The sequence below is a fragment of the Pollicipes pollicipes genome, unplaced genomic scaffold (genome assembly GCF_011947565.3).
Source record: "Pollicipes pollicipes isolate AB1234 unplaced genomic scaffold, Ppol_2.1 Scaffold_3718;HRSCAF=4362_pilon_pilon_pilon, whole genome shotgun sequence".
NCBI lineage: Eukaryota > Metazoa > Arthropoda > Thecostraca > Pollicipedomorpha > Pollicipedidae > Pollicipes > Pollicipes pollicipes.
The window spans coordinates 468,674-494,636 of record NW_023596361.1 but is presented as its reverse complement, the minus strand read 5'-3'; the positions used below and the strand labels follow the sequence as shown (position 1 = coordinate 494,636).

The following is a 25,963-nucleotide window of genomic DNA, read 5'->3' as shown; positions in this document are numbered from 1 at the left end:
TGGGGCCGGCCCGGCTGCCGGTGAATACGCCGGAAGCGGCTGAGGTCCGGCGCAGCTGCGGCCGCTCGCCGCCTCCCGAGGCCAAGTCCCTCCTGATCGAGTCCTCCGTGAGGTGACGGGCCCGCTGACTACGTCCTCGGACGTGAGAACGGTCACATCCTCTGTCGGCGGTCGGGTCTGGTAACAGATATTTCGTCTCGGATCCTCCGATGAGGTGAGCCGGCCCACCTGACTGCGTCCTCGGACGTGAGAACGGTCACCTCCTCTGTCGCGGTCGGGTCTGGTAACAGATATCTCGTCTCGGATTGGATCGGATCGGAGGATTGGTATCGAGTCATCATAGGAGGTGACCTGATCGGGTTTTCGGATACGTCGAATTGGGTCCAGCGAGCCCAAGAGGTCCCTCAGATAAACAAAATGATGGCATGTGCAGGAGGCCGGCAATTCTAGAGAAGTCATTCCAATGGAGTCATCGGTTTAGGTTCGTTTGGGTATGTAAGGGAAAACCTTCCTGATACGATCCCGGATGAGGTGAACCGACCTCAGGGCATTCGGGCAGTTCGTACTGACTGGGCCCGCGAGTGAGGGGGCTGGTCGTAGTGAAAGCGTACTCCTGACGGACCTCACATGGGGCAAGCTAGCCCCAGGGATTTCGAGGAAGTGCCTCCTGATCTATTCCCCATGTTATCCAGTGAAGAACCTCCTGATACAAATTGGATAAGATGAGCCGGTCTTAGCTGATTCGGAGTCCCTCCTGGCTGAGTTCTAGAACGAAATGGGCCGACTGATAACGGCGACCCGAGAGCGTGACACGGCCTACTGTATGGCCCACGCGATCTGGAAGTAATCACCTACGGAGAGCGACTGGAACAATACAGGCGTCTCAGACACAAGGCTCAGCGCCTCTTAGCTAGGTGCAGTGGCCAACTTCGATGTCGGCAAAGGCCCACGGACAAGACGGCCCTGTGTCTCTGCGTCAAATCTATGCTTCGGCCGGCAAAACCGACAGATGCCGAATCACAATCTCATGACGGGGCCGATTATTTTAATCGTCAGCTGGTGTCTGTCGGTCCACTGGTGTCTGTTTAATCGTCCGCTGGTGTCTGGTGTCTGTCTGCAACGCCACTGAGCCAGCGCCTGAGGGGCCCACGTATTTCATCACCTGGACCACTATGCGTTACAGCGAACGGCGTGAGGCTATCACATTCCATGAGGTCTCTGCCATCATCAGTGGCGTGTCTCCTTCTAGAGAGGCGGTGTTTGAAGATGTATCTCTACATGCAGAGCGTTAAATTTTTGTTGGTTATTGGCCGTTTGTTTTTCATCTTGGCAACTCATATGCTGTAGCATGTCTCCTTCCGTCTTCTCGGAAAGTGGCATCTGCGTTTCTCTCTTCACAAATCTGGTGCACGTGATACAGGTCGCAATTTTAGACCTATCCTCATTTTACCGGGGTGATCACAAATATGTGAAAAGGTTGTCTTCACGCGGTTGTCGTCCTATCTCGTTACCAACCTTTTTTATCTAGCTCACGATACAAGTACAAACCAGGCCATTCCATAAAGAACACCGTGGTAAACTCGGTCAATGGATTGCCCACCGAGTTAAGAAAAGCCATGAGGTTGTCGTCACGTCATTTGCTTTGGGCTGAGCGGTTGATACTGTCGACCATTCAGCCTTTTCATGCGAGCAACAAGACCTTCAAACCTCACCGAGTAACCGACCTTAACCTTGAAACCTCTTTTAAAAAACATTTACTCGTATTTCAGGACAATGGGCTCATCTGGCTTTCAGAAGTTCGTGGTGACCAAAGCTTTTTTGATGTTTTAAAAAATTAGATCAGCGTTTAAGTTTGCTCTAAGCGCTGTATGCCTATAAAAGGTTGGTCGGGATCATCTTAGATTAGTGACCTCTTTTGACCTTTATTTAGTCCAAACAAGATGCCTACTGACAATCCTGCGATCAACAAATAGGACATGAGCGCCAAAACTTCGCTACAACACATGCCTTCTATTAAAAACCAAATTGGTTTATACCCCGATTTATATTTATACCTGGCTTAAAGGCAATTCAATAAGTCGTAATTCTGGATTAAACTCTCCAATTGTCCACGAAATCACTTCAAAGATGTATGGCATTGTCCAATACTCAGTTGTCGCATCAGGTTGAACCATTCCCTATTATTTCCCTTCGTTGACAGCCATGGCCTGACCTTGACTTGCCGGAGGCCAGTGAACTACAAGGTGCATCAAATTGCTCATGCCAAAATCAACCATTTACTTTTCTACATTTATGCGAAGTTTGTCCGGCTATGCTAGAGTGTTTGAAAGTTATTCTGGAAAACCTTCGACGGATCAAATCTCCCCCCCCCCCCCCAACACACACACACATTAGCACATGCTACATCCCAGCAGAAAAGGCCTTGGTCAATGTCAAAACATAATTCCCTACTAATTCCTTGAGATGAAGCCAACCAAAACAATCGTCTTTGTTATCGGCACGCCCAACTTCATTAGAACGGCCGCATCCTTTCGCCTGGACCTTGCCGGTCTCACGCTATTCCTTCACCTCTGCGAAACTGCGGGGCGTAACATGGGGACAACCACATGTCCTGGGAGGATCACATCTAAAAGCTGCTGTACAACTTTATCTCTTTAATATGAGCCGCCTCTCACTGCTGTGTCTCAGCGTGCCACCCACGCATCGGTGGAGGGCGCGCTGGAGCCTCCGACTCTCCGCCTTTCCGTCACGTGCCGACTGTTGTCGTACTGCGCTGCCTTTTGTTGAAATGGCCTGCTTCCGCCCAGTGCAGCCTTTGGTACCCCGCGTGAATTTACACTCAAACTAAACAAGACTTTGACTTCACAATTGCTCAACAAATGTGTGTATATGAGCCTAGTTCACTGTCTTTTAATCAATGCGCATGTTTGTGTAGTTCTTTGCTTTTACCATGTACTTGGTTGGGATCGATAGCAGCTCACTGCGTGGAATGATTTATAATAAGCTAAACTGAGCTTAGTTGGCTAAGTGGGCCCGAGGAGGTACCTCCTGATAGGCCCCTGACGTGGTAAGCTGGCGGCAGGGATCGGAGGGATCATCCCCTGGCAGGCCTCGGACGACGTGGGCGGGCCGCAGGGAATCAGGGGAACTATCTTCTGATACAACCTAGGGCGCGTGGGCTGGCCGCAGGGAATCAAGGGAGCTACCTTCTGATGCAACCTAGGGCGACGTGGGCTGGCCGCAGGGAATCAGGGGAACTATCTTCTGATACAACCTAGGGCGTCGTGGGCTGGCCGCAGGGAATTAAGGGAGCTACCTTCTGATGCAACCTAGGGCGACGTGGGCTGGCCGCAGGGAATCAGGGGAAGGACGTTTTGACACGACTTCGGACAGCTTGGGCTGGCCGCAGGGAATCAGGGGAAACACATTTTGATACTACTTCGGACAGCTTGGGCTGGCCGCAGGGGAATCAGGGGAAACACATTTGATATCTGAAAAAATTATGCCAAGAGACTGTGCGTGTGCGTGTGCGTGGTGCGTGTGTGCGTGTGTGCGGTGTGCGGCGTGTGCGGCGTGTGCGTGTGTGCGTGTGTGCGGCGTGTGCGGCGTGTGCGTGTGCGCGTGTGCGCGTGTGCGCGTGTGTGTGCGCGTGTGCGCGCGTGCGCGTGTGCGCGCGTGTGTGCGTGTGCGCGCACACGCGCACACGCACACACGTGTGCGTGTGTGTGTGTGTGTGTGTGTGTGTGTGTGTGTGTGCGTGCGCGTGTGCGTGTGTGCGCGTGTGTGTGCGTGTGTGCGTGTGCGCGCGCGTGTGTGTGTGTGTGTGTGTGTGTGTGTGTGTGCGTGCGCGTGTGCGCGTGTGCGCGTGTGCGCGTGTGCGCGTGTGCGCGCGTGTGTGCGCGTGTGTGTGCGTGTGTGCGTGTGTGGCGCGCGCGTGTGTGTGTGTGTGTGTGTGTGTGTGTGTGTGTGTGTGCGTGTGCGTGTGCGCGTGTGCGCGTGTACGTGTGCGCGCGTGCGCGCGTGTCGCGCGTGTGCGCGCGTGTGTGCGGTGTGCGCATGTGTGCGTGTGTGTGTGTTTGTGTGTGTGTGTGTGTGTGTGTGTGTGTGTGTGTGTGTTGGTGTGTGTGTGGTGTGTGTGTGTGTGTGTGTGTGTGTGTGTGGTGTGTGTGTGTGTGTGTGTGTGTGTGTGTTGTGTGTGTGTGTGTGTGTGGTGTGTGTGTGTGTGTGTGGTGTGGTTGTGTGTGTTGTGTGTGTGTGTGTGTGTGTGTGTGTGGTGTGTGTGTGTGTGTGTGTGTGTGTTGTGTGTGTGTGTGTGTGTGTGTGTGTGGTGTGTGTGTGTGTTGTGTGTGTGTGTGTGTGTGTGTGTGTGTGTGTGTGTGTGTGTACTGCTGTTCTGTACATCAGAACAGAGCATACAGACGTGTGTGTATACGTGACTTGACCTCAGGCGCGACGGCATGAAGAGGCGTCGGTCGTGGTATAACCAAGAACCGGTGGGGACCGCCCGGAATACGGGGTTATGCGCGGCGGTAGCTGGATCTATCCGTTGATGTGCAAGGCCTTGGGAACAAGACACAGCCTGTTCTCTTCCGACGTGGTGTACGCCAGGCCTTATGAGCTCTTGATGGTGGGATGTTCGCAACGGATGGAGATCCCGCCAATCGACGCTGATAGGGAAGGCGACAAGGGACCGGGTCGCCGGACAGGGCGGTCAGGCCGGGTTCCAGAGTGTGCCGGCCGAGGAGACCAAGGAGTAAGTCGTGGACGCAGGTCACGCTGGGCGCTCGCTGTCTGCCAAGGGGCTCCACCGTCTCATCGCGCGCGTTGCCTCCAGGCCTCTGAAGGACGCGCCAAGGGGCGGTGCCTTGCAAACGCTCACTCTGGCGGGCGGGAGGCGAGGGCGCAGAAGCGCCGGAAGCGACGCCTCCGTGCTGGACTGTGTGTTAAGGTGCTGCCTAAGCCGCGTGCGGCAGCGGAAGGCTGCGAGCGGTGGGCGTGGCCAAAGAAGTCGTGGGCCGCCCACCGTGGACGAAACGCAGAGAGCGTCGTCCGAATAGCGAGGCCGTCACCCTGGAGGTCTGGCGAGGAAACGAGTCGTCGCTCAGCCTCGGGCACCTGATGTCGGTCCAGAAGCTGCGTCGGTACCGAAGCTGATCAATTTAATCGGATATCTTTAAAAGGTTTAAACGCGGCTTTATCTGGGAGCCCTGGGAGCCCCCCCCCCCCCCCGGCCTTAACTAACTCTCGCAGACTCATACATTCGGCGCACCACCGTATGTGATGTGTATGTGTATGTGATAAAACAAACTCGATTTGTCTTAATGAGAACTCGTGCAGGCGTGCCAGTTATAATGCCAAGGCGCGGGATAAAACAAGGGGGGGGGGGTCCCATCCGTGTGTCCGCCAAGAATGAGTGGGGTGGCGTGGCGCCAGTGGATGTGTATGCTTGGAGTGAGTGCGGTTGTGCGCCGAATGCATGGAGTCTGCGAGGGTTAGTTAAGGCTGGGGGGGGGGGCTCCCAGGGCTGTTATCCAGTGAGCCCTGCAAATGGTATTCGCCGGTTTACGTGGGATCCCTTCCAATTTGGGCGCATTATCTACGCATGCGGTTTTGTTTTTGCCCCGTTCAAATATTATCATCATCTAAGAAGTGGAGGTGGGTTACCGTGGTGTACCACAAGAACCAGGCACAAGTATGTCTCTCGCCAGTTCCTATGTAAAGCACGGCACACAGCCCATATACAGGGAGACAGCCGTTCATGGTGCCTGACCGGACCTACCATCCAGCCAATGTCCCGGTCACCCGCTTCATCCCATCTCTGTGGCTCACCTGCGTATGTGTTGATATCGGGTTTGTACCGGAGTCACACGTGCCGAGCCGTGCGCTAGCGTCAACTGGCTCGTATGCTGACCAATGAGTTCCTCAGTATAAATTTGCTCTTGTGGGAAGACATAATGGCGGCAGCCGGCGACGCACAGCCAGCTGGGGTCTGGCAGCAGCGCAGAGCACCCACCCACCGCAGTTTCCCTCATCACAGTCCCCCCCCCCCCCCACACACGTGCATATTGATTATTGAAAGGTTGTTGATGATAATCGTATGTGAATGTTCAGCACTTGACTTTCGTTAAATTAGGCGAACTGATGTCTGTCAGATGGCATTTTAAGGTTGACAGTGCATTTCTGGACGCAAGCTCTATACTGAAAAAGGAAAATCTCTCTCCGTGAAATAAAGAGATTCAGACCATGTGATACATGGCGTTTGGTACCATACATACAGGTGGGACGGATTCATCGAGTGGTGAATCCGTCCCACCTGGTTTTGTAGCATCGCAACTGACCTAGTTTTTTTCTGTTGCAGGAACTGATCCAGTGAATCACCCCCGTCAGCCATTTCATATGTAAACCTTGCACAGCACGCTCACGTCTCCAGCGGAGACAGTGGCATGTCACGCGCCATGTTTGACATGTGTACAGCCTTCGCGAAATGCATGAGATCAGCGAGTGAAAGCTCTTGTTTTGTAGAGATTTGGTTTAAGTTTTATCGTGAACAACTTTTTGCGTGCGGAGTGTGAGTTATTTGGCATGTGTGTACCTAAGCATATTCCTCGGGCCGAGCTCCTTTGCCTAGGGCCTAAGCACTCTGTGAAATGACCATGGTTAACGAATGACAGGACATTGTCATGCCATATGTAGGCATTCTGCCATGGTTAGGAGCTTCCGGGCGAAAACTTGTATAGACTTCATTGCTGACCAAAGTCATTATGCTTCTCGCAAAGCTTGTGCTTGAATCCGAGATGGCTCATCGGTGGCTCCGTCATCAGCCCTGAGGCAAGGATGGACGGCGGGGGAAAGGATGAATTCGCGGAGAAAATAACGTCAACATGATGGCGTTGCACAAGAAGAAAAATCTGAAAAAATGGCTTGGTCTTGGTCAACTCTGCACCCAGTAATTTATTCAGAATTTATATATTTGCGGTAGAACCAGACACAAGTATGTCTCTCGCCAGTTCCTATGTACATATTCATCAATGCCTGCATGTAAAGAAAAGGACTTTTTAAGGAGAGAACTGGGCGATGCCGCCATATTTTGCTACGCATGCGCTATAAGCCTGCATGAGAAACCCACGTAGGATTTACTAATTCCCTAACGTTACACTTCTACACTACATACTGTGAGTACATGATCCCTCATACTTTCATTTGGCCGATGACCACGTGGTCCTTTACGCAGCGAAAACGCACGGGCACGCTCAATGTGCAAGGTCATAAGTGACAGCGTGCCGCCCACACGTGCCGCAGGTGGGAGGCAGCATGTCCCCTCTATCGTGTGCCCTTCCATCAGGAAAATACGGATACTTTTCGTACCATATTTTTCATTTCATATCAAACATTTCGGCGTTTAAAAGGCCAAAACTGCGTAAGGTGAAGCACCATGCGTATCCAACAGTTCCAGCGCAGCATTCCTGCAGGAGAGCACATCTGGGCCACACCCGGCGACCGAGCGTGTTCTGAGGCGGTAGCCGCATGGCTGCGGCCAAGATTACCTCACTCACCGATGTATGATGTCAATGTTACATTATCACGAAGTTATGTTGCACCAATGTACACGCCCCGCCCTGCCCAGCCTCGCCAGTGCAAGTTGTGTGTGCGCGTGTGTTTGTGACGCAGTGTTCATGCCGGTCCAGCTGTTTTTCAATACACTCAGGTACCCGATACGGTATCCAGGGTCGACCTTGTTCTAACACCGAAATATGCCGTCTCTGAGAAGGAAAAACGCACGCGTCGCCTCCCGGCCAAGTCAAATGCCTCGGGGAAATAGGCCTTAAAATGACAGATGCGACACACGCTTTTCTTTGAGACAACAGAAGACAAGCGACATCGACACCGCAAACTGACTGAGACAGCTATGAACAGGACCCACGTCATTCAGAGCCAACACTCGATAACCAAGTGCACCAGGGACACAAAATCACCATGCCTCGCGGAAAACTGCGAGTCCCGACTTCCTCAGGTTAGTTTATATCGCAAACGCATTTGTAGCTGCACGGGTCAAGGAGGCCACCTTTCTTTCTCATTATCGCTTCGTACTACGTCCCACATCTACGCGGTGGAGTATGGCGGAGTAGGGCGGGCGGTGGAGTAGAGCGGGGTGTTTGTGTATGGCGGCGGTGGAGCAGAATGGCGGTGGAGTAGGGCGGCGGTGAAGCAAGTGGAGGCGCGGAAGGTGAAGGTGGGAGTAAGGCGGCGGTGGATTAGGGCAGCCGTGGGGTAGGGTGGCGGCGGAGTAGGGCAGAGATGGAGTAGGACAGCGGTAGAGTATAACAGCGGTGAAATAGGGGCATTGGAGCAGGGCGGAGGGTAAGTAGTCGCTCCACCTATTTCCGAGCCGCTGGTCATCTTATGCTAGTGCTGTGCTGTCCGCGCAGCCCTCAATACCAGCGATGTCAAATCACCAGGCCAGCTTCCAAGGAGCCAACGACACGATCACAAAGACAGGCCAATTCAGCCGACGACGCGGAGTGATTGCCAACCTGTACCTCAGGCCTTAGCGGCAATAGAATCAATCACAGTACGTGTTGGTGAACCTTGCCGTCGTTACAGAGCGCACACGGAGACGCCCTCCTGTCAAACCTCTTCATGGCCACGGCTTTTTCTTATTACAAAGACACGATCGGGCCCCCGCGTGTTTCCGTCGGTAGGCCTGAGCCGTCCTTACAGCACATGTCAGCAGTCTCAGGCGGTGAGGGTCAGCTCTCTCCGGTACCTGGAGGTGGGGGTGTCAGCTCCCTCAGGCACCTAGAGATGGGGCGTCAGCCCTCTCAGGTACTTGGAGGTGGGGTGTCAGCTCTCTCCGGTACCTAGCGGTGGGGCGCCAGCTCTCTCAGGTACCTGGAGCTGGGGCGTCAGCTCTCATGCACCTGATGGTGGGGTGTCATCCTCTCAGGCACCTGGTGGCGGGGCGTCAATCCTCTCAGGTACCTGGAGGTGGGGCGTCAACTCCCTCAGGTATCTGAAGGTGGGGCGTCAGCTCTCTCAGGTGTGGCGTCAGCTCTCTTAGGTGGGGCGTCAGCTCTCTTCGGTACCTGGCAGTGGGGTGTCAGTTCTCTCAGGCACCTGGCGGTGGGGCGTCAGTCCTCTCAGGTACCTGGAGGTGGGGCGTCAGCTCCCACAGGTACCTGATGGTGGGGCGTCAGCTTTCTCAGGTACCTGGCAGTGGGGCGTCAGCTCTCTCAGGTACCTGGCAGTGGGGCGTCAGCTCTCTCAGGCACCTGGCGGTGGGATGTCAGCTCTCCCACCAACAGCTGCAGGCCGGGCCTGGCCGTCTGGCGGGGGCCGTCGCCGGCTGCGGTCTTCTGGCGCTTTGACCGGCGGCTGCGCGCTGTAGGGAGCGCAGCCACCCGGCCCGCGCTCTGATGTAGGCGGGCGGGCCGCGCAACGCGCCACACTCAGGGCGTGGTGACCGAAGACTGGCCCCGGAGAGCTCCGGCAGTGTTATCGCGGCGAGCCGTGTGACAGGTGGCGATGCTTCTGACCACGATAGAGGAGCGCGAGACTTTGTCACAGGCATTTGATTATTTCTATCCTTCACCGAAGGAGACATAATGAGTATGTTCGACCAATGGCATACGTCTTCGCACATCTACGACTTATTCGGGCTTGGTCAGCAACTGCGAAAATGTGCGACAATGTTCGTTACAGAAACGAATAAGTACCCATATGAACTAACATACATTTAAACGAATACGCGTGTACATGCACCTGCCCATCATGTCAAAAGTACGCTAATTTCTAACTGGCTAATGCGCTCAGGACCGTCCAATTAGCAAATCTCCATACTCTCCCCATGATTCGCTGTCAAACGCGGAATGGATTCATACGCCAACATACCTTGCAGCACGCTTACACTTCGGCAGCGTGAAAGTTCACAAAACAAGCAGCGAGGCATCGCCAGCATTTATTATTCAAAATTTCAGCACGGGGTAAAGCAAAGGTAACTAATTCTCATAAAACGTTGTCATTACTCCCGCAAGCACAAAAAATGTCCGCGGGTAGTGGTACACTTACAAAACTTCAATCCCAACCGTGTGGGAAAGCACACCTCTGAGGCGAGGGAGTCACAACAGCGTCAACAAACTTCGCCCCATTCCAGCTTGGATAGATGGTAATCGCAATGGGAGCAAGTGGGAGTAGAAAACTAAACTGTACGACTCGTCAACGCCACCGGGGCGGAAGCGCCACCTACACAACCGAGACGATCTCGCTATACAGGTCGGGACTGAGGATGTCACCGAGACAACCGAGCACCGAGTCGGGCACAGCGGCGGCGTCTTCCCGGCCCGCGTCCGCTCGCGCCTCCGCTTGTGTACCATCTTCATGTGCATAGAGTAGTTGAACCTGACCAGGAAGGACTTGCCGCACACGTCGCACGCCAGCCCGTCGCCGGCCGTCGGGCTGGCGCCCTGCCGGCTCGGCAGCGTCTCGGCGTCCGGGGCCGCTGCGTCCGTCGGCGGCGGCGGCGGCGGCGGGGGCGGCGGGGTGGCGGCGGCGGCGGCGGCGTCGCTGGAGGCTCCGGTCCGCCGCACTCGTGGCTGTGGACCATCTCGGGCGTGGCCCACGGGCGCGCGGCAGCGGCTGCAGAGCATTAAGCCATGCGCGCTGGCGCGGTGACGCTCCAGCTTGGCGGGCGTGTCGAAGGCGCGCAGGCAGCGACTGCACGGGAAGCGTGGCGGCTCGTGACCCAGCCGATGCCGGGTACAGCGCCGACGCGCTCTCCATCACCAGGCCGCAGACGTCGCAGCCGCGGTAGCCGGTGCGGTGCAGCCGCAGGTGCAGCGGCATCAGCACGCGCGCGATGAACTTGCGGCAGACGCGGCAGCGGGCGGCGTCGGAGCGGTACCAGCGCTGAGGCCGCAGCTCAGGCGGTCGCGGCGGCGGGCTGCGGTCGCCGCCAGCCGCCGGCTCGGGCAGAAGCCGCGGCGGCTCGGCGCTACCCGAGTACGTGTCGGCCAGGTCCAGCACACCGTCCACCTCCACCATCTCGCCGAAGTCGAGCAGGCGGCGGCGCGGCGGCCGGGCACGCCGCGCCCCGCTCGTCGCTGCCTCATCGCCGGAAGAGTCCGCAGCTGGCGCCGGATCGCCCAGACGCGACACGAAGCTGCGTCGCAGCAGGTGCGAGCCCGGCTTGCGCAACACCTTCATGCGCCGCGCCGGTGGCAGCACCACCGGCTGCCGCCTCAGCCGCCAGCGACGCCAGCAGGGTCGGGGCCTTGGACACAACCGGCGACTCAGTGGGGGCCAAGTTCTCCGGCACTTCCTCGGGCGCCACCTTCCTCTTCCTCAGCCGCTGTCGCATCGTGCGACTGATTCTCGGCGGCGTGGGGAGGATCATTCACATGCCGGAGACATAGCTGCGACAGGAAGCTGCCCTTGAAGCGGTCGCGCTCCATGTCCGGCATCAACGTCACGTACGTCGGCAGCGCGGTGGGCAGGCCGCCCACGCTGCCCGCCGTCGCCGGCGGGACCCGGGGGCTCCTCCGGCCCGTGTCCGCCGGCCCGCACCCGCGGGCTCCTCCGGCTCACGCCCGTCGGCCAGCGAGGAGCAAGCGGCGGCCGCCGCCGTCGCCAGCTCGCGCAGCCGCAGCAGCGCCGCGTCGGCCGCGACCGGTTCGTCCTCGCGCTCCTCGGCCGCGATGGCGGACAGCTGCCGCAGCCAACAGCGGCGCGCGGCGAAGCAGGCGCACGCAGCGAAGCCGGTGAAATCCGGCGCCCCCGGCCGCGCCGGCGCCGTCCGCCGGCGGTGGGCCCGCCACGGCGTCCGCTGACGTCACCGGAGCAGGATCCAGCGGCGCCGCGACGTGATCACCCGACCCCGCATCGCGCGCCGTCCGAGAAGGCGCAGGCTGTCCGCCGGAATCGTCGCAGCTCGGCACACAGACAGCGGGGCTCGATTCCGGCAGGGCCAACGATAGGTTAGTTGGGCAGGTCAGCTGGTTAGCAGTCGTATTTAATGTGCCATTGCTGGTGCACGACATCTTCTCGACATAACGTCCTCCTGCTTCTGCGCCGACCTCCCGGGTCCAGGCCCGGCCATAGCTTTTGATGACCGCAAATTTGGTCGTTAGCTTCTGGGCCGGTTTCCGCCTCCTCGGCACCGAAGCTGGCCGCGGCCGGTGCAGGACGGGAGAAGTGGACGACGGCGGGGAGATGACGCCGGCACTGCCGCCTGCCGGCGCAGTTGGTCCCAACCCGGGCACAGGGCAGCGCTCCGGACCGGCGTCCTCACCAACGTCGTTCTCCACCACCCAGATCACACCACCCGCCTCGGCCACCACGCCCGACACATCGTCCACCACCTCGATCACGTCCTCGCCCGCCGACAGCAGGACGCCGTCCAGCTCACAGCGCGCGGCCGCCGCCGCAGGCCGGCGACCGGCCGCCGACTCGTCCTCGTCCGGCGCCGCCGTGGCTGCCGCCTCCTCCTCAGACATCTGCGACGAGCAGTCCGTGAAGATATCAATCAGCGGCGACCCGACGCCGTCCGAGTGCTCCTCCCAGAGCTCGGCGAGCACGCCGTTGGGGATGTCCGGCGGCCGCGAGCGCTCCGGCTCGGTGGCGCCGTCCGCCGGCTGGCCGCCGCTCCGACGCGAGCGCAGCATACTTCCCAGCGGCAGCGGTGCCGTGCAGGGCAGACCAGGCGACACTGATGACGCCCGGTGAGCAGGGGCCAGGCGCCGTCAGCAGAGGCTACCTGCCAATGGAAAGGTACGTTAGGAATGCAGGGAAGATACACCATCGAGCTATATTACGTAGTTGTTTTTTTTTGCAAAGTGCTAATTACCATTAAATACAACCAGATAAGCAAAAACATTTTCGCACATCTCGCATTTCGCACATCGCAGAATGTTTCTTTGCCCACTCATCCAGCATTTTGTGCAATATGCAAGAACCTGGTTGAAGGTAAGACATCAACAATGGTCTTAGATGACAGGAAAAGTTCGAGATACATTTAAGACTACCCAACACCACAGGCTGGTATTACGTACTAACTCCCAACACCACAGGCTGGTATTACATACATAACTCCCACAACTCATGACTAGGTCATCATAGAGCAATAAAGGGACCCTTTAAGAGCAATGTGTGACCATATATTTTAAATGAGGGTAGTTCCCATTACCTACCAACGGAGATGTAGCTGTCAAAGCTGACAAACCCAAATATCACTGGAATTGCGAGTGAAACCACTTTATTGATGAAAGGTTGCATCGCTCCATTTCCCAGAGCAGCACTTCAGCAAAATATGTGATGTGTTGACTCACATGGGACTCACATGGGGACCCATGGGAATTTGTAGGTGATGTTCACAAAGCTCTAGATTAAAGGTACATGGGAGTGACACATTTGTAAAATTCACCATGCTTCAATAATGTTCACTTATCCGCTATAGCACAGTGGCATTGTGTCTGTAATGCTCATTTGATAATCATATGATCCATGATAATATAAACCATGATAATCATAGTCAATCTGGACCTTGAAGGGAAGAAGTGAACAATACAAACATTATTAGGTTGCCAATTAAGTGGGCACTATAGGCTGATGTGCACTAAAGATGTGCACTGTAGGTCGAATTGTCAAACAGGTTGACAGAAGTGGTAATAAAAGCCTCAAAATAAGGGGCAGCTACCTCCAGGGAGGAGAATGAAAAGGTCTCTCAAGGGCCTCAAGGCATGAACTGTCAGCTAGGATGCTCCTTTCATGAAAAGGCACTGGCTACATCTTATATGTTACTGTAAAGGACTGCTGAGGATGGGTGTAATCTCAAACAATTAACTTGTTTCTTTCAGAACATCAACCAAACTTGTGCGAGTCATGGCAACCATATGTCTATATAAAAAATTAAGTGCAACTTTAGTCATAATGAAGGGAAGCTTCCATGCTTATATTGTGTCATGCACCACCACACAACTACTACGTCATGAGACAATTCCTTTAATATTTCAAGTAAACTTTTTGCATTTTACCTTGCAGTATCAATCCACATGCACCAGACCGCATGGGATATAACCCCAATGACTGAAGGAAATTGGTGAGTTGAGGAAATGACAAGTTCAGGAAAGTCATCAAACAAGACTTTCCTCAACATACAAATGCTATTTGCAATCCACCTCACACAACCATTCCATTTGAAACATGCCATATGGATTCCTAGTTGGTGCAAGAAGCATAGACAAAACTACCGAGCTCTTCTGAAATGGATATCATCACTGTCCTCCAGGAACAGTCTCAGAACCAGGCCCCTTAACATGCACAGAACACTGAGAGGACCGTGACAGTCCAGTACTAGGCTTTCAGCTACCTTAAATTTTTGTGGGCAGGTTTTTAGAGACCAAATACCACTGTGACACTGCCACACCTGTTTCAGCTTGGCTCCCTCAGCTAATAATCAACTGGCTGTCAGCAACAAGTCGTGAGAGTAGAGCTTCTGGGACACACATTTACTGTTCGTACCTATGCTTGATACCAATATATATGTGTGAAAATCTGTGGCCTTCAGTAAAGCAAAATTCAGTGCTTAAATGGCAGGAAATATTCCACTGGGTCTTTCCCTTTATGCAAAATACTGTGACAAAATTAGGCTTTTCCAAACTTACTATTCACCACTTCACAGGGCTCATCAATAGCGCCATACTAAAACTTTACCTACTGCAATACCCTCCAGAACTACATGAGCTGGCCAAAATAATTGGGCTTCAAACAGACTGTGTTCTTCTTTGCACTGACGACTCTTGGAACCACGACAACGAGGAACACCTCGTGCTTGTTTGTTTTGAACCAGTGTGGCAAGGTTGTTGTGGAAGCCAAGGGTGTCAATTGCATTCTTTTGTGAGCCTGACCATCTCAATGCTGAGTTGGGCCCCAATGCTAGCTTGCTCTCACTTCTTCACAATGTTTTTGCTTGCACATTACAAAAAAGAAACTACTTAATTGTTCACAAACTACCATCTTTGACTCTATCTGGGACATGCTGAAAAAACCTTCTCTGGGACCTAGCCCTCCACCTTTGAATACAATACAATATGTAATATATATATAACATTATAATATAATAATAAAATAACATAATGATACAATATATCTAATACAATACTTTGAATAAGCTCAGCACATCCAATGTATTTAATTTCACAGCTTCCAACAGGTGTTCAGATATTTTAACATTCAGTGTGGTGTGGCAGAGACTCATTATGCAAAAAGTGTGATGAATGACAATCACTCTTATACCACACACTCCTGAATGGAATCTCAAAATATGCAATAAATCCAAGAGATACCATAAATAAGCCACAAAGTTCACTATGCTCTAGCAAGCACACCTTGTTCTGGAGAGCTTAACATGCTAACATGTTGAGCTTTGTTGTGGATTTCTTGAATTTCTTGAAGTTTGAGACTGTGGTCAACTGTACAATGTAGAACTGATAAAGATTAACAGTCTTAGTGAGGGTCTGCTTTCAATTAATAATCATTGTAAGAAGTCAGTAGGCTAACAGTAGGGTGGTAACAGTCTTGGCAAATTAGTGATGGGTGCACTCCCTTGCACTCCCTTCTTGAACACTTCATTATTTTTTTATTATTCAATTACTTATAACTTTATTTAACTATTTTGATGAAGTTTGTGACTAGGGTGCTGCAAAACATTGAACCCAAAAGCAATATAATCCCAGATATGCAAACTGTCTGCTGATATGCACCTCCTGCATGTACCATGTCTAGCTGTGGAATTAACACAATATAATAATATACCCACATAATAGCAGCATATATGACTAACAGGTTGAAATAAACAGGTTGATGATGTGTGATTTGTTACTCTGCTCATCATTTTTACATATATTATGCTTGGTTTGCAGTTATTTTTGGCTGCTACATATTTTTCAAGCCCAGTGAGTACCAGCAACTCAAATGCTCAAATACTGGCTCTTTTCATCTTGCCTTTGCACATAACACCATAGACTATGGTGGTCTTATTATGGAAAGATCATTTGGTGCACTGGACCACTTGCATTACTGCTATAAGTGTCACTAGTCACTTTTGACATTGGGTTTGTAATAAGGCCAAAACTGCCAAATTATTGTGGTGCAAAGCAGAAGCACATGGGAAAAGCTATGCTGATCAAATGAGCATCACATGATGGAACTTTCTGCATATTTTGAAAGCAAACTTTGGCAGGCATAATCCCTCTATCTTAGTTTATGCTCATGTCTTAAAAATCCCTCTAGCTTAGTCATCAAGCTTAGTCCATGCATCTTTGACATTTCAAATTGATTACATTACCAGTCATTTTATCTTAGTTGGCCATAATGCTTAAATACTGTAAAAGCAAACAGAATGTCTATAAGATACACCTTTCACACAAGACAGTGCCACACAAATCATGTGGTATAGTGAGCAATCTGTGGGCAAAATAATACATGCTGGACCAGGAAAGCAGCCTGATAGCAAAATACCTTAGCCCAATTACAGAAGCAAAAGCAAGAAGCATGATTTCCCCAGTTAGGTATGACCTGCATCATTGTACTGGTGCATTGGTAACATCATCATTCTAATGGCAGTTTATCACAAGCTCCAAGATCACTATGGTAATGATCAAGATATATCAGTCAGTGTCACATTTATTAAGTATGGAGTGTTTTTATAATTGTACAAAATGTGTAAGTGGTGGCTATCACAGCAACAATTTTAAGAGTGTCTACCAAATATTCTAAGGACACAAATGAAAAAGAAAACTATTATAAGTTCTGAGAATTTGAGAGTAAAAAAATGACAAATGATTTTTTCTAATACATGCCAAAGGCAATATCTGGTATGCTAGGCAGGAACACAGCAACCTTGTTGGGCCATGTGGCTCATTGGTATACTTGAGCTTCATTAGTCTAAAGACTTCATGGCCAGAACCAAAACAAATATAACAGCCTGAAAAGATGAACAATGCTATATTTGCATGCTTGGTATATGGCACTGGGCCATCATCAGTGATCGAAGATGATGACATTAATGCAAGCAAAACACTGTTTAAAACCAGATTGAATCTTTTGTCTATACTACAAGCACACAATGTTCAAATTGTGGCAGATGTAGCTAAGTGAAGCATGTCATTTACTGATTTCATAGTGGCTTAACTGACTTTCATAAAATTGCCAGTATTTTAGAAATTTGTCATGTTTAGATGCTCACTCCAATGACTTTCAAATACCAAATTGTCTCAGTATTGTGTGCTTGCCAAGCAAGGACAATCTTGACATACTTGAACCCCATGATACAGAAAAGTTGGGTGCTATTATCACTAAGGGTGTCTGACAAACATAGGATGAAAAGACTGAAATTGAACGCATTCCTTTCATGATCCAGCACCACACAGACGTGCCTTTCGGAAGAGGCAATGCTAGACAAAACACACCCTCAAAATATCACTCAACATTTATCATCCACAATGTATATGTTTATCATACCTTGCATAAGCATCTACCGCCCAAATCATCCAACCCAGCCACTCAAAACAGACAGGATACACACCTATTCGCACCCCATCTGTCAAATCTGAATGTAGTGGGTTAAATCATGGCAAAAACACTCACCAGTGGCCAACACCACACCCAACAACCTTCTTTCCTCTAGATTGAATGATCAGAATACCACACCATCTCAGTATTAATGCTTCTTGAATTCTTTCAAACTGCTCACCAATATTCTACATGCCTAACAAAATGGCACGCACCCACAGAAACCACAATGCAACCCTACCCACGCAGACGCAATACGGGCGTCCCGCTTGCTGACATACAGAAATACGCGAGCAAACAAGGAGACCAATCAAGGGAGCTCCCCGCTCCTCCAAAACATGGAGATTCCAGATGACCACAACCGTTGTATCAGACGCCCCCACCGCACCCGCACCACCTACCCGACCACAAAACCGAAGCAGCACTTGTAGACAAGTCCCAGTGCTCCGAGCGTTTGCCGTAGGTTGTGCTGCCATCTACCAAGCGAGACCACGAGGCCTGGGCACACGAGTGAAAGTGAAGGTGGCGCAATGCCAATAGTTTTCGTTGTAATGCACTACACGCAAGGTGCGTGGTATGCTTAAAATTATCCAACGGTAATTTAAAAATAAACTATCCAAAGTTGTTTGATATTGAGACTGCACATGTATGCTTTAATCAGAAGCCTGTTGTCTATTCTACATGCGGGCCAATTTAGAAAGCCCGCCACACGTTGGAATCGAGCGTTGCCCGCATTTTCAGTTTCTCACTTCCTTTCGGTACGCAGGCGCGCGGGACGCTTATTACCAATTATGACAGCAACATTCACTTTTACCCTCGACAAGCAACCACATTTCAATATGTTCCATGCCACGTAATGCATCTAGAGGTCATACCCATTGACTTAAGCATCCACAAAGCCGACTTAAGGGCGGCATTGAAAGGGTACGCAGCCAAGCGGGATACGGGAACCCTGCTGCCTGGGTCACTTACACTGTTTGGGACGGTTTGCAATAGATATTGAAACTTTTTGCAGGAATTGGGTCCGCAGAAGTTCGAACAAAATTCGACAAACTTTGCACTTTCCCGGTTATAAACTTTGCCCGTGTGTCTGGGTTAGGGAGACCCGAAATATCCAAATCGGCAACCATGCATTATGTCAAATTGCAGGCAGATTGCAATCAGTCAAATTGCAGGTGCATCAATGAAGCTGGATTTCAATTAAACTGAAGGGAGCTATCAGAACCTGAGAAGGTAGTGGTCTGTGCAATACCTAGTGTATGTATAGTGTTTGTGCAATATCTAGTGTGATATAACCGATACCGTCCGTCTGGCGCTGTCTGGAGGTTGATGGGAAAAAACAGCATGGGCAATAGCTACCAAGATAAACCAGTATTGACTTGACATGCAATGGTCTCAAAGGCATCTACTGCATTATGCCATGCACATGTGTATCAAGTTGAAATGAAAATAGACACATGCTATGATGCAGGTCGCGAGTTTTACCAGTGCAACACAAAGTGTGTATGCTTTTTCATAGCCGATATTACTACCAAAGGATAGATTTTTAAAGCTGTGTTGAGGTAGCATGGTACTGTTTTCTCAAAAGTGAGATGGAGAATGAATCACAGAGCACTAACCCACCCCCGAGCAAGGCTGAGAATGTGTAGGTTCCCAGTGCACATCATTCTTGAAATCTACCGATTTAAGCACAGTACTCTGTGCACACAGTATAGTACACAGTCCTTTGTATTCACATTTTGATGATGATGAGCTCTGACAATTCTGAAAACAGAGAGACCCAATATATGTAAGAGACCCAATACATGCGATATTACGCTGCACATTTACCCACCCTGACAGCAGTCACACACGTGTAGTCAACGCTATTCGCTCCACGCCTTCCTGAACCCATCGTCGTTCTGGCCAAGGGGTTCAACGTGGTTTGCAACCCCCCTCCCCCCCTCCACCGCGCGAGTCCAGATCAACGAGCACGGAGGCCGGTCGGTCACGAGGCGTCCATGGACTGTCGGCCGCGCTGCAGTCGGCGCCTTCCTCCGGCTGCTCCTCATCCAGCATCTGCTGCAGCTGGTGGATGACGTCACCAGCACGTGAAACTGCTTGCGGCGCATCTCCAGCTTGGCGTCGAGTCCATCCTGGCAGGCCTGCGCGCGAGACAAGGCCCACGTCCGTCAGCTGGGCGGAGCGGACGCTGACAGCAAGCGGACGCTCCACAGGACCGCCTGATCGCCCCCAGCTCGCCGCTCACTGTCAGCCGCCCGTGGCAGCCGGTCAAACACGTTACGGTTACTTTTCCGTAACGAAACGTGTTAAGTTGCCTTCAGCAATGGCAACTTGCCAATGATAAACGCTGCCAGCGAAGAATCATAAGACGAAGACCACAACATGAATATTAAGTTTCCCAAGCAAAACCGATGCATGCACACCTCGACTGGGTTTCGCTGGGCTCGTCAGCTCACTGGCCGTGCGTTTGTTGGTAATGCAGGGCCGACTACCATGCCACAGGAGCCACAATGAAACTTCACCTGCATCGACTGGAGCTCGGCCTTCAGCTCGGCCAGGCGCGCCTCCGTCTCCTTTCTGTCCGGCTGCTGATTGATGACTTTGGCGAGTGCGTCGTACTCCATCCGGTTCCGACGTAGTCTGCACAAAAAATTACCAGAAACAGCTCGAACAGGTACAAAAAATCCAAGATTACATGACTGACTAACGTTTCGGAACGGAGGCAAGAGCATGCGCGCCACTCAAACACGCCATTATCAGTGTATGTTCTATATGCCAATTAGTCGCGAAGTTTCAAAGAATCTATTACGGCGATACCACTCGTGCCTTTGTCTATCTTGTCCACATATTGAGCACATGTACACAAGACGTTACCGAAACTTTTTGTTCAGGTATGAATTGCACGACTAACGGAAATATCAAACGTGTGCTGACTATGAAGACTGTACCTGTTTGGCTTTGTTTAGCTCCTCCTTCGCCTGAACTATTTCAGCTTTCACACCAACTCTGTGCCCGAGTCGATCTGCTTGTAAAGCGTCTCATAGTTTTCCAGCTCAATGGCATTCATCTTGCATCCTTGCTGGTGATTTGGCGATGGAGAACTCACACTGGCTCAGCTGGGACATCAGTCCGCTCGTAAGTAAGGGACCTGAAACCAGGGAGACACCCTGTACCATACACAATATATACATGCATACATGTACATGTGTGTGTCAACACCAAACCATGGGAAATGGCATGTGACAAGGGATGTGCTTAAAATCTGTTAAAGAAAAGCAAACCATCCACACTGTTTCACGAGCACACATCAGCAGGTGATGGCCACTGGCACTGCCACCACAACAGAAAAAGAAAACATTAGCCTGGCATGTCTGCTTCTTCTGTTCATACAAAACTTTTAGGACATCAGTAATTTCCACATGTTGTTTCAAGTCAACCCTATAAACCTTTTGCTTGGCAAAATTGGGTTCAACTATCAAAATTCCTCGACACTAGTTTAAAGACTGGTGGCAGCATACCTAGGACTGTCATGATCATGAGAAGTAGATTCAGGCACAAAAGAACGGCCAGCGGTGTCTGAAGTGGCTTGAGACTAGTAACAAAAGCAGTGGCAGTATACCAAATGCTGGACAAAAATAATGGAAAGAAGATTCAAGCACCTAAGACCGACCCACAGTGTACAAAGTGAGGAAAAAATAATGGGCAGAGCACACACCCTTCATCTCCTGATGCATCATCAGACATTGCCCACTTTGTGAGGTTCTTCAGAAACATGTTCAGCCGTCGGTCATCTCCCGTTCCGTCGCCGTCGATCATCAGCCGACGACGGATTACTTCCTCTGTCGGGCAGACCCAGTCAATCACCCAAGAACACAGATAGCTGCATAGATGCCTCAAAAATACTGCAATGCCAAAAGAGCTCACCTAAAAACCACGCCATGATGGGGTAAACACAAGCTTGGAAACATTTCCACTTAATGTGGGCAGTAGAGTATATTGGTAAGTTAGCAACACTGTCATATGCCAATGCTCATCTGTCAATCATAATTCAAGATTGGAGACATCACACCAGGCAACATGTGAAGCCACATGTCATAATTTTGACCAGCAGCCATATGAAGAGACTTTAAGCACCTCTTATCATGCATGGGCACAAGGTCAGGCTTCTGATATCCAAGCTGATCCTTCATTTTTCAGTTGATGGGACCTTTCACAAATCATAAATGTTTTCCAATTCCCCATGATCAGTCATACTGTATGGTCATCTGATACCATAGAAGGAAATAAAATCATGCCAACTAATGTAAAGTTATTTTATAAAACAAAGGATGATTGTGAAACATTTAGCACTTTGCAGCACGACTCCACATTTAAAATAAAATTAAACAACAGTTCATGCATATTTACAAGTCCTATCTGTTGTCACATGGCTCATTGTTATGCTAGGCTCCATTCTTGAGGTAATGTAGTAGAAACTATGCACACAAGGCATATTTGTTTGACTTCACATTGACATGTCAAAGGTCACATCACTGGTGAGTTACTGCCAGTGCATTACCCACCATACAGAGTGACACAACATGAATATCCATGCTGTCAAAGTACCCTTAGCTGGTACAGTAGACAGTGACTTAAACTAACTTATATTGTCATATGGTTTTACCCTCACACCTAAGGTGATGCTAAAAAACTTATCTTGCAAAGTCCAGACAACCTAAAATAGGTCATCACATGCTATGCAATGCTGTTTTCAACTATCCCTAGCATCTTACATGTATGGCTATACAGCTAGCTGGTGAGGGCCTGGTGCCTGAGACCTCATATACAAAGGTACATATGATGCCAATCTGGTGAGGACTGGACTGTTTTCTATAGACAAATATTGTTGTGGTCTCAGCCTCCAGCTATCAATAAGTTGTTAAGCAGGAAATGACCTACAGGGTATAGCTGTCTAGGAGACTACTTTGACCTTGGCATATACCACTATAAGAAAACCCACATGGAAGACAAACCACCACAATTGCAGGGGCCTAACAGAGGCCTCTGTTGCCTGTGTGCATGTAGGCCAGGCTGCAAACATACACATGCTAAACAATGTTTCAAGGAATTCTAATGTTAAAAACACTATATATTTCCACAATACTTTTCAATCCTAAAAAATGAAATTCAAGGCAATCTTGCCTGACCTGAGTCCAGCACATGCGAGCATAATGTTCAAACTACTGATGCTATATGGGCATCTGAAGCAGCAGGTGAATATTTTGCAGACTAGCCTGCACCACCTCAACAGTATATAATGGTTAAAAACCACATTATCCCACAGATACTTCAAGCAAACCACCACAAGTGTGCCAAAATTCCAGCATTAGTGCAAAAAGTTACAGGCTTCTAGCAAGTACCGAACATTTTGAACAACTGACATGAAATAAAGAATTTTGAGTACAGAAAACACTGGGTTTTCTCACAAAACTACAGAACAATCCCATGCCAAGGAATGAAAAAAGCTGCTTCAGTTCCTTAAACACATTTTAAAAAATTATCTACACACACCCTTAACTTCAAACTAACCACCACAGTATCACGATGCGAACGTAAGTTCACAGAAACACGACGATACTCGAGTGGTCGAACAAGCGGCCTTTACACACAGACGACACAGACACACGAGCAGACCAAATACGCTTACCGTCAGGACATGACAAACGAATGAATCCGCTATGTAACTTGTCGATGACAACCGATCCACGAACACTTTCAGCTAGATATGACAAACTGCGGTTTCCGCCGGCGACATCCACGGTCACGACCCGATATAATGTAGCGTGAGCGCAAGTTTGGTCAACAGAGCATATCGGGGACCTTTATAATTGTTTAATTTAAGGTACTTATTGGTAGTGTTAAAAAAGGCACATTTTGAGGTGCCTTTTTGAGTGGATGGATTTTTGGGACCAGAGCACTTATCCGGTTTTGCTACAGCCCATGATAAGCAGGCCTTGTTATGTGAGCCCTGACCGCTAATTCCGACCGTGCAATTGCAGGTCAGCGGCATAATTTGGTGACGAGATTTTAACTTGCCATGTGTATTCAAGATGGAGTCTCTGCTACTAAGATATTTTTCATGGATTGGAAAGCAACGATGTAGGCAGTTCAAGTACAAAAACCCTCTTTTAATTAGGTAACCTGGAGATTTTTTCCATTGGCATCTACTTGAATTAATTAGTAGTCATGTCTATCAATCCCGTGCCAAAATGTTGGCGCGTTGTTTTCAAAGCAAAGTTCACGCGCTTCTGCAGTACGAGTCACGCGTGACTGGTACGTGGTGTGTTTTGGGGTATTGAATTTAATCTGGATGGGTGTGGACGTCAGCTGTCGAGCGTGGTTATCGTGCTTCCATTCAAGCTTTCTCGTACGCTAGTGTCCGTGGCTGATTCCTGCACCTTCGCATTAGGAGTTATCAAAAAGGAACGGGTTTTAATGGGAGACGGAGCGCGCATCTATGTGCCATCGAAGTCACAGTCTGCCCGCGAGTTTGTTTGGAGTCGGTTACCTCTCACCCCCGATAGAGCGCCTTTAGCAGAGAATTAAAGACCATTTATCTGGCATGACCACAGCATTATTGGTACCCAACCTTGTTGAGAAATGACATTAGATGTGTGCGTGTAGTTTTGCCAAAGTTGATAGAGGCTAAACAGGGGAAATAGCCAAAACCGCCTCCAAAATAATCAAGTAGTGTGCTTCTTCTCAAATTGGATGACCTGGCAGAGTCAGGGGCTAGAATATTCAACTGAATGGGGAACCAACTGCACCTTGTGACAGACAGAGGACCACTGACTTGGAAATTACCTCATGAACATGCTGATGTTGACATTATGTTCTGCCAATAGCAATATGTAATGTTTTTTAGGTTGCATGCAAGGGCATTCTATTTGAGTTCAGGCACATGCAATGGCATCAACATTACAGGATGAGATGATGGATGACATGGGTGTGGCATTTACTCAGGATTACTCAGCTTACAAACTTAGATGTATTAATAGGCATGGGGGAAAAGGTAGGCAGAAAAAACTGTTGAACTAAGATAAACACACAAATAGGTTGATTGAGGCATGTGATGTTATACACAAGACCATGCTTCCTTTGAGGATTTTTTCTGTGAAAACAATTTGGAATCCTGTCCCAACTTTGCACAATTGTACATATACATATGGGCCAGGATGTCATGCATGACCAGAATATCTTTCGGGCTGTTGCATAGCATTCCTATGGGTGCAAAGTGAATATGGGTTTGCCCTCATGAGCACAGAAAGAATGAAAGGATGATTTTAGGTGGGAAATGAATAGGGCATATGGATATCAGATTCAGTTCTAAACATAATATTTGATAAATGTTCCCAATGTTTTAACCATGAGAAGACTTGGACTTTTGGATTCCCCCTTGCTCCCCCCCCCCCCCCCACCCTTCCTGCCATGGTAATAGGCAGGCAGTGCTATATAGCCTCAGCAGTTGAGAGGGTCATAAAAGACCCAATGAAACACACACACACTCACATGAGATGTTTGTCCATCACTAAGCTAAAACCATAGGGATTAGGGACACAATTCATTGCATTAGCAGTCATGAGGTGGCTGACTGGGCATTTACAGGGCTGCCAAAACATGCAGGATGTATGGGTTTTGGGGGACAAGTTAGGGTATGGAATGTTTTGTATGCATTTTTAATGGGCCTTCATGATGTGTGCTTCCTTGTTCCAGAAATGTTTGTGGCATTGACAGCCATGACAGGTCACAGCTTTTGGGTCTAAGCCTTTGATCCTTGATTACTGAGGACCATGGAGAGTGAAGCTAAGGAGGATTTCTCTGGCAGAGGTAATTGCCTGTGAAAAATTAAATGGATGGTCAGTATAGTTGCTCAGAATGTCATTTGGTGTTTGCCTCCTAAATACTTCAGGACATTGCATAGGAACCTGGGCATCTTATGAAGCATGTTGCATATGAGTTGCATGAATGTCAGTCCATGCTGAACATGCTTGGCTTTGATATTGTGCATGAATTCTTTCTGTTCATGCATATAATGTAGGCAATGATACATGCTCTGTGTCTAATGTTCATTTCTTAGCCCCAGCACAAATGAACAAATCAAAGTCTGAAAAGAATAAAACACCAAAGCAGCTGAAGAAAGCTAAGTGTCCTGCCACAATGGACGAGCCTCCTTCAGTGGTTTTGGAATTATTGCCTGAAGTGCGGTTTCCAAGGCCAGAGCCAGAGGACTCATTTGATTGCAAAGCCTCTGAAGAAAGACAAAGCATGTCTCTTTATTTCCTGAGAATGCTGCTGCTTCTGGCTCAGAGTCGATGCCAGAGGTTGGGAATCAGAGTGCTCCAGCAAAAAGTCCCAAGAA

At 50.0% G+C, this 25,963-nt stretch overlaps 1 protein-coding gene and 1 pseudogene across 1 annotated transcript; both read right to left on the bottom strand.

Annotated features, from left to right (window-relative positions):
- Positions 1-816: 816 nt before the first annotated feature.
- On the bottom strand, positions 817-17,653 carry LOC119092970 (uncharacterized). The gene is made up of 4 exons (XM_037215864.1): positions 17,638-17,653; positions 12,069-12,748; positions 10,744-10,902; positions 817-864 (listed from the first exon to the last, which is right to left on the bottom strand). The coding sequence occupies exons 2-4, from the start codon at positions 12,654-12,656 to the stop codon at positions 817-819; spliced, it is 795 nt and encodes a 264-aa protein (XP_037071759.1). The 5' UTR covers positions 12,657-12,748; positions 17,638-17,653.
- A 306-nt stretch (positions 17,654-17,959) lies between these two features.
- On the bottom strand, positions 17,960-21,505 carry LOC119092969 (THO complex subunit 7 homolog; annotated as a pseudogene).
- Positions 21,506-25,963: the final 4,458 nt, after the last annotated feature.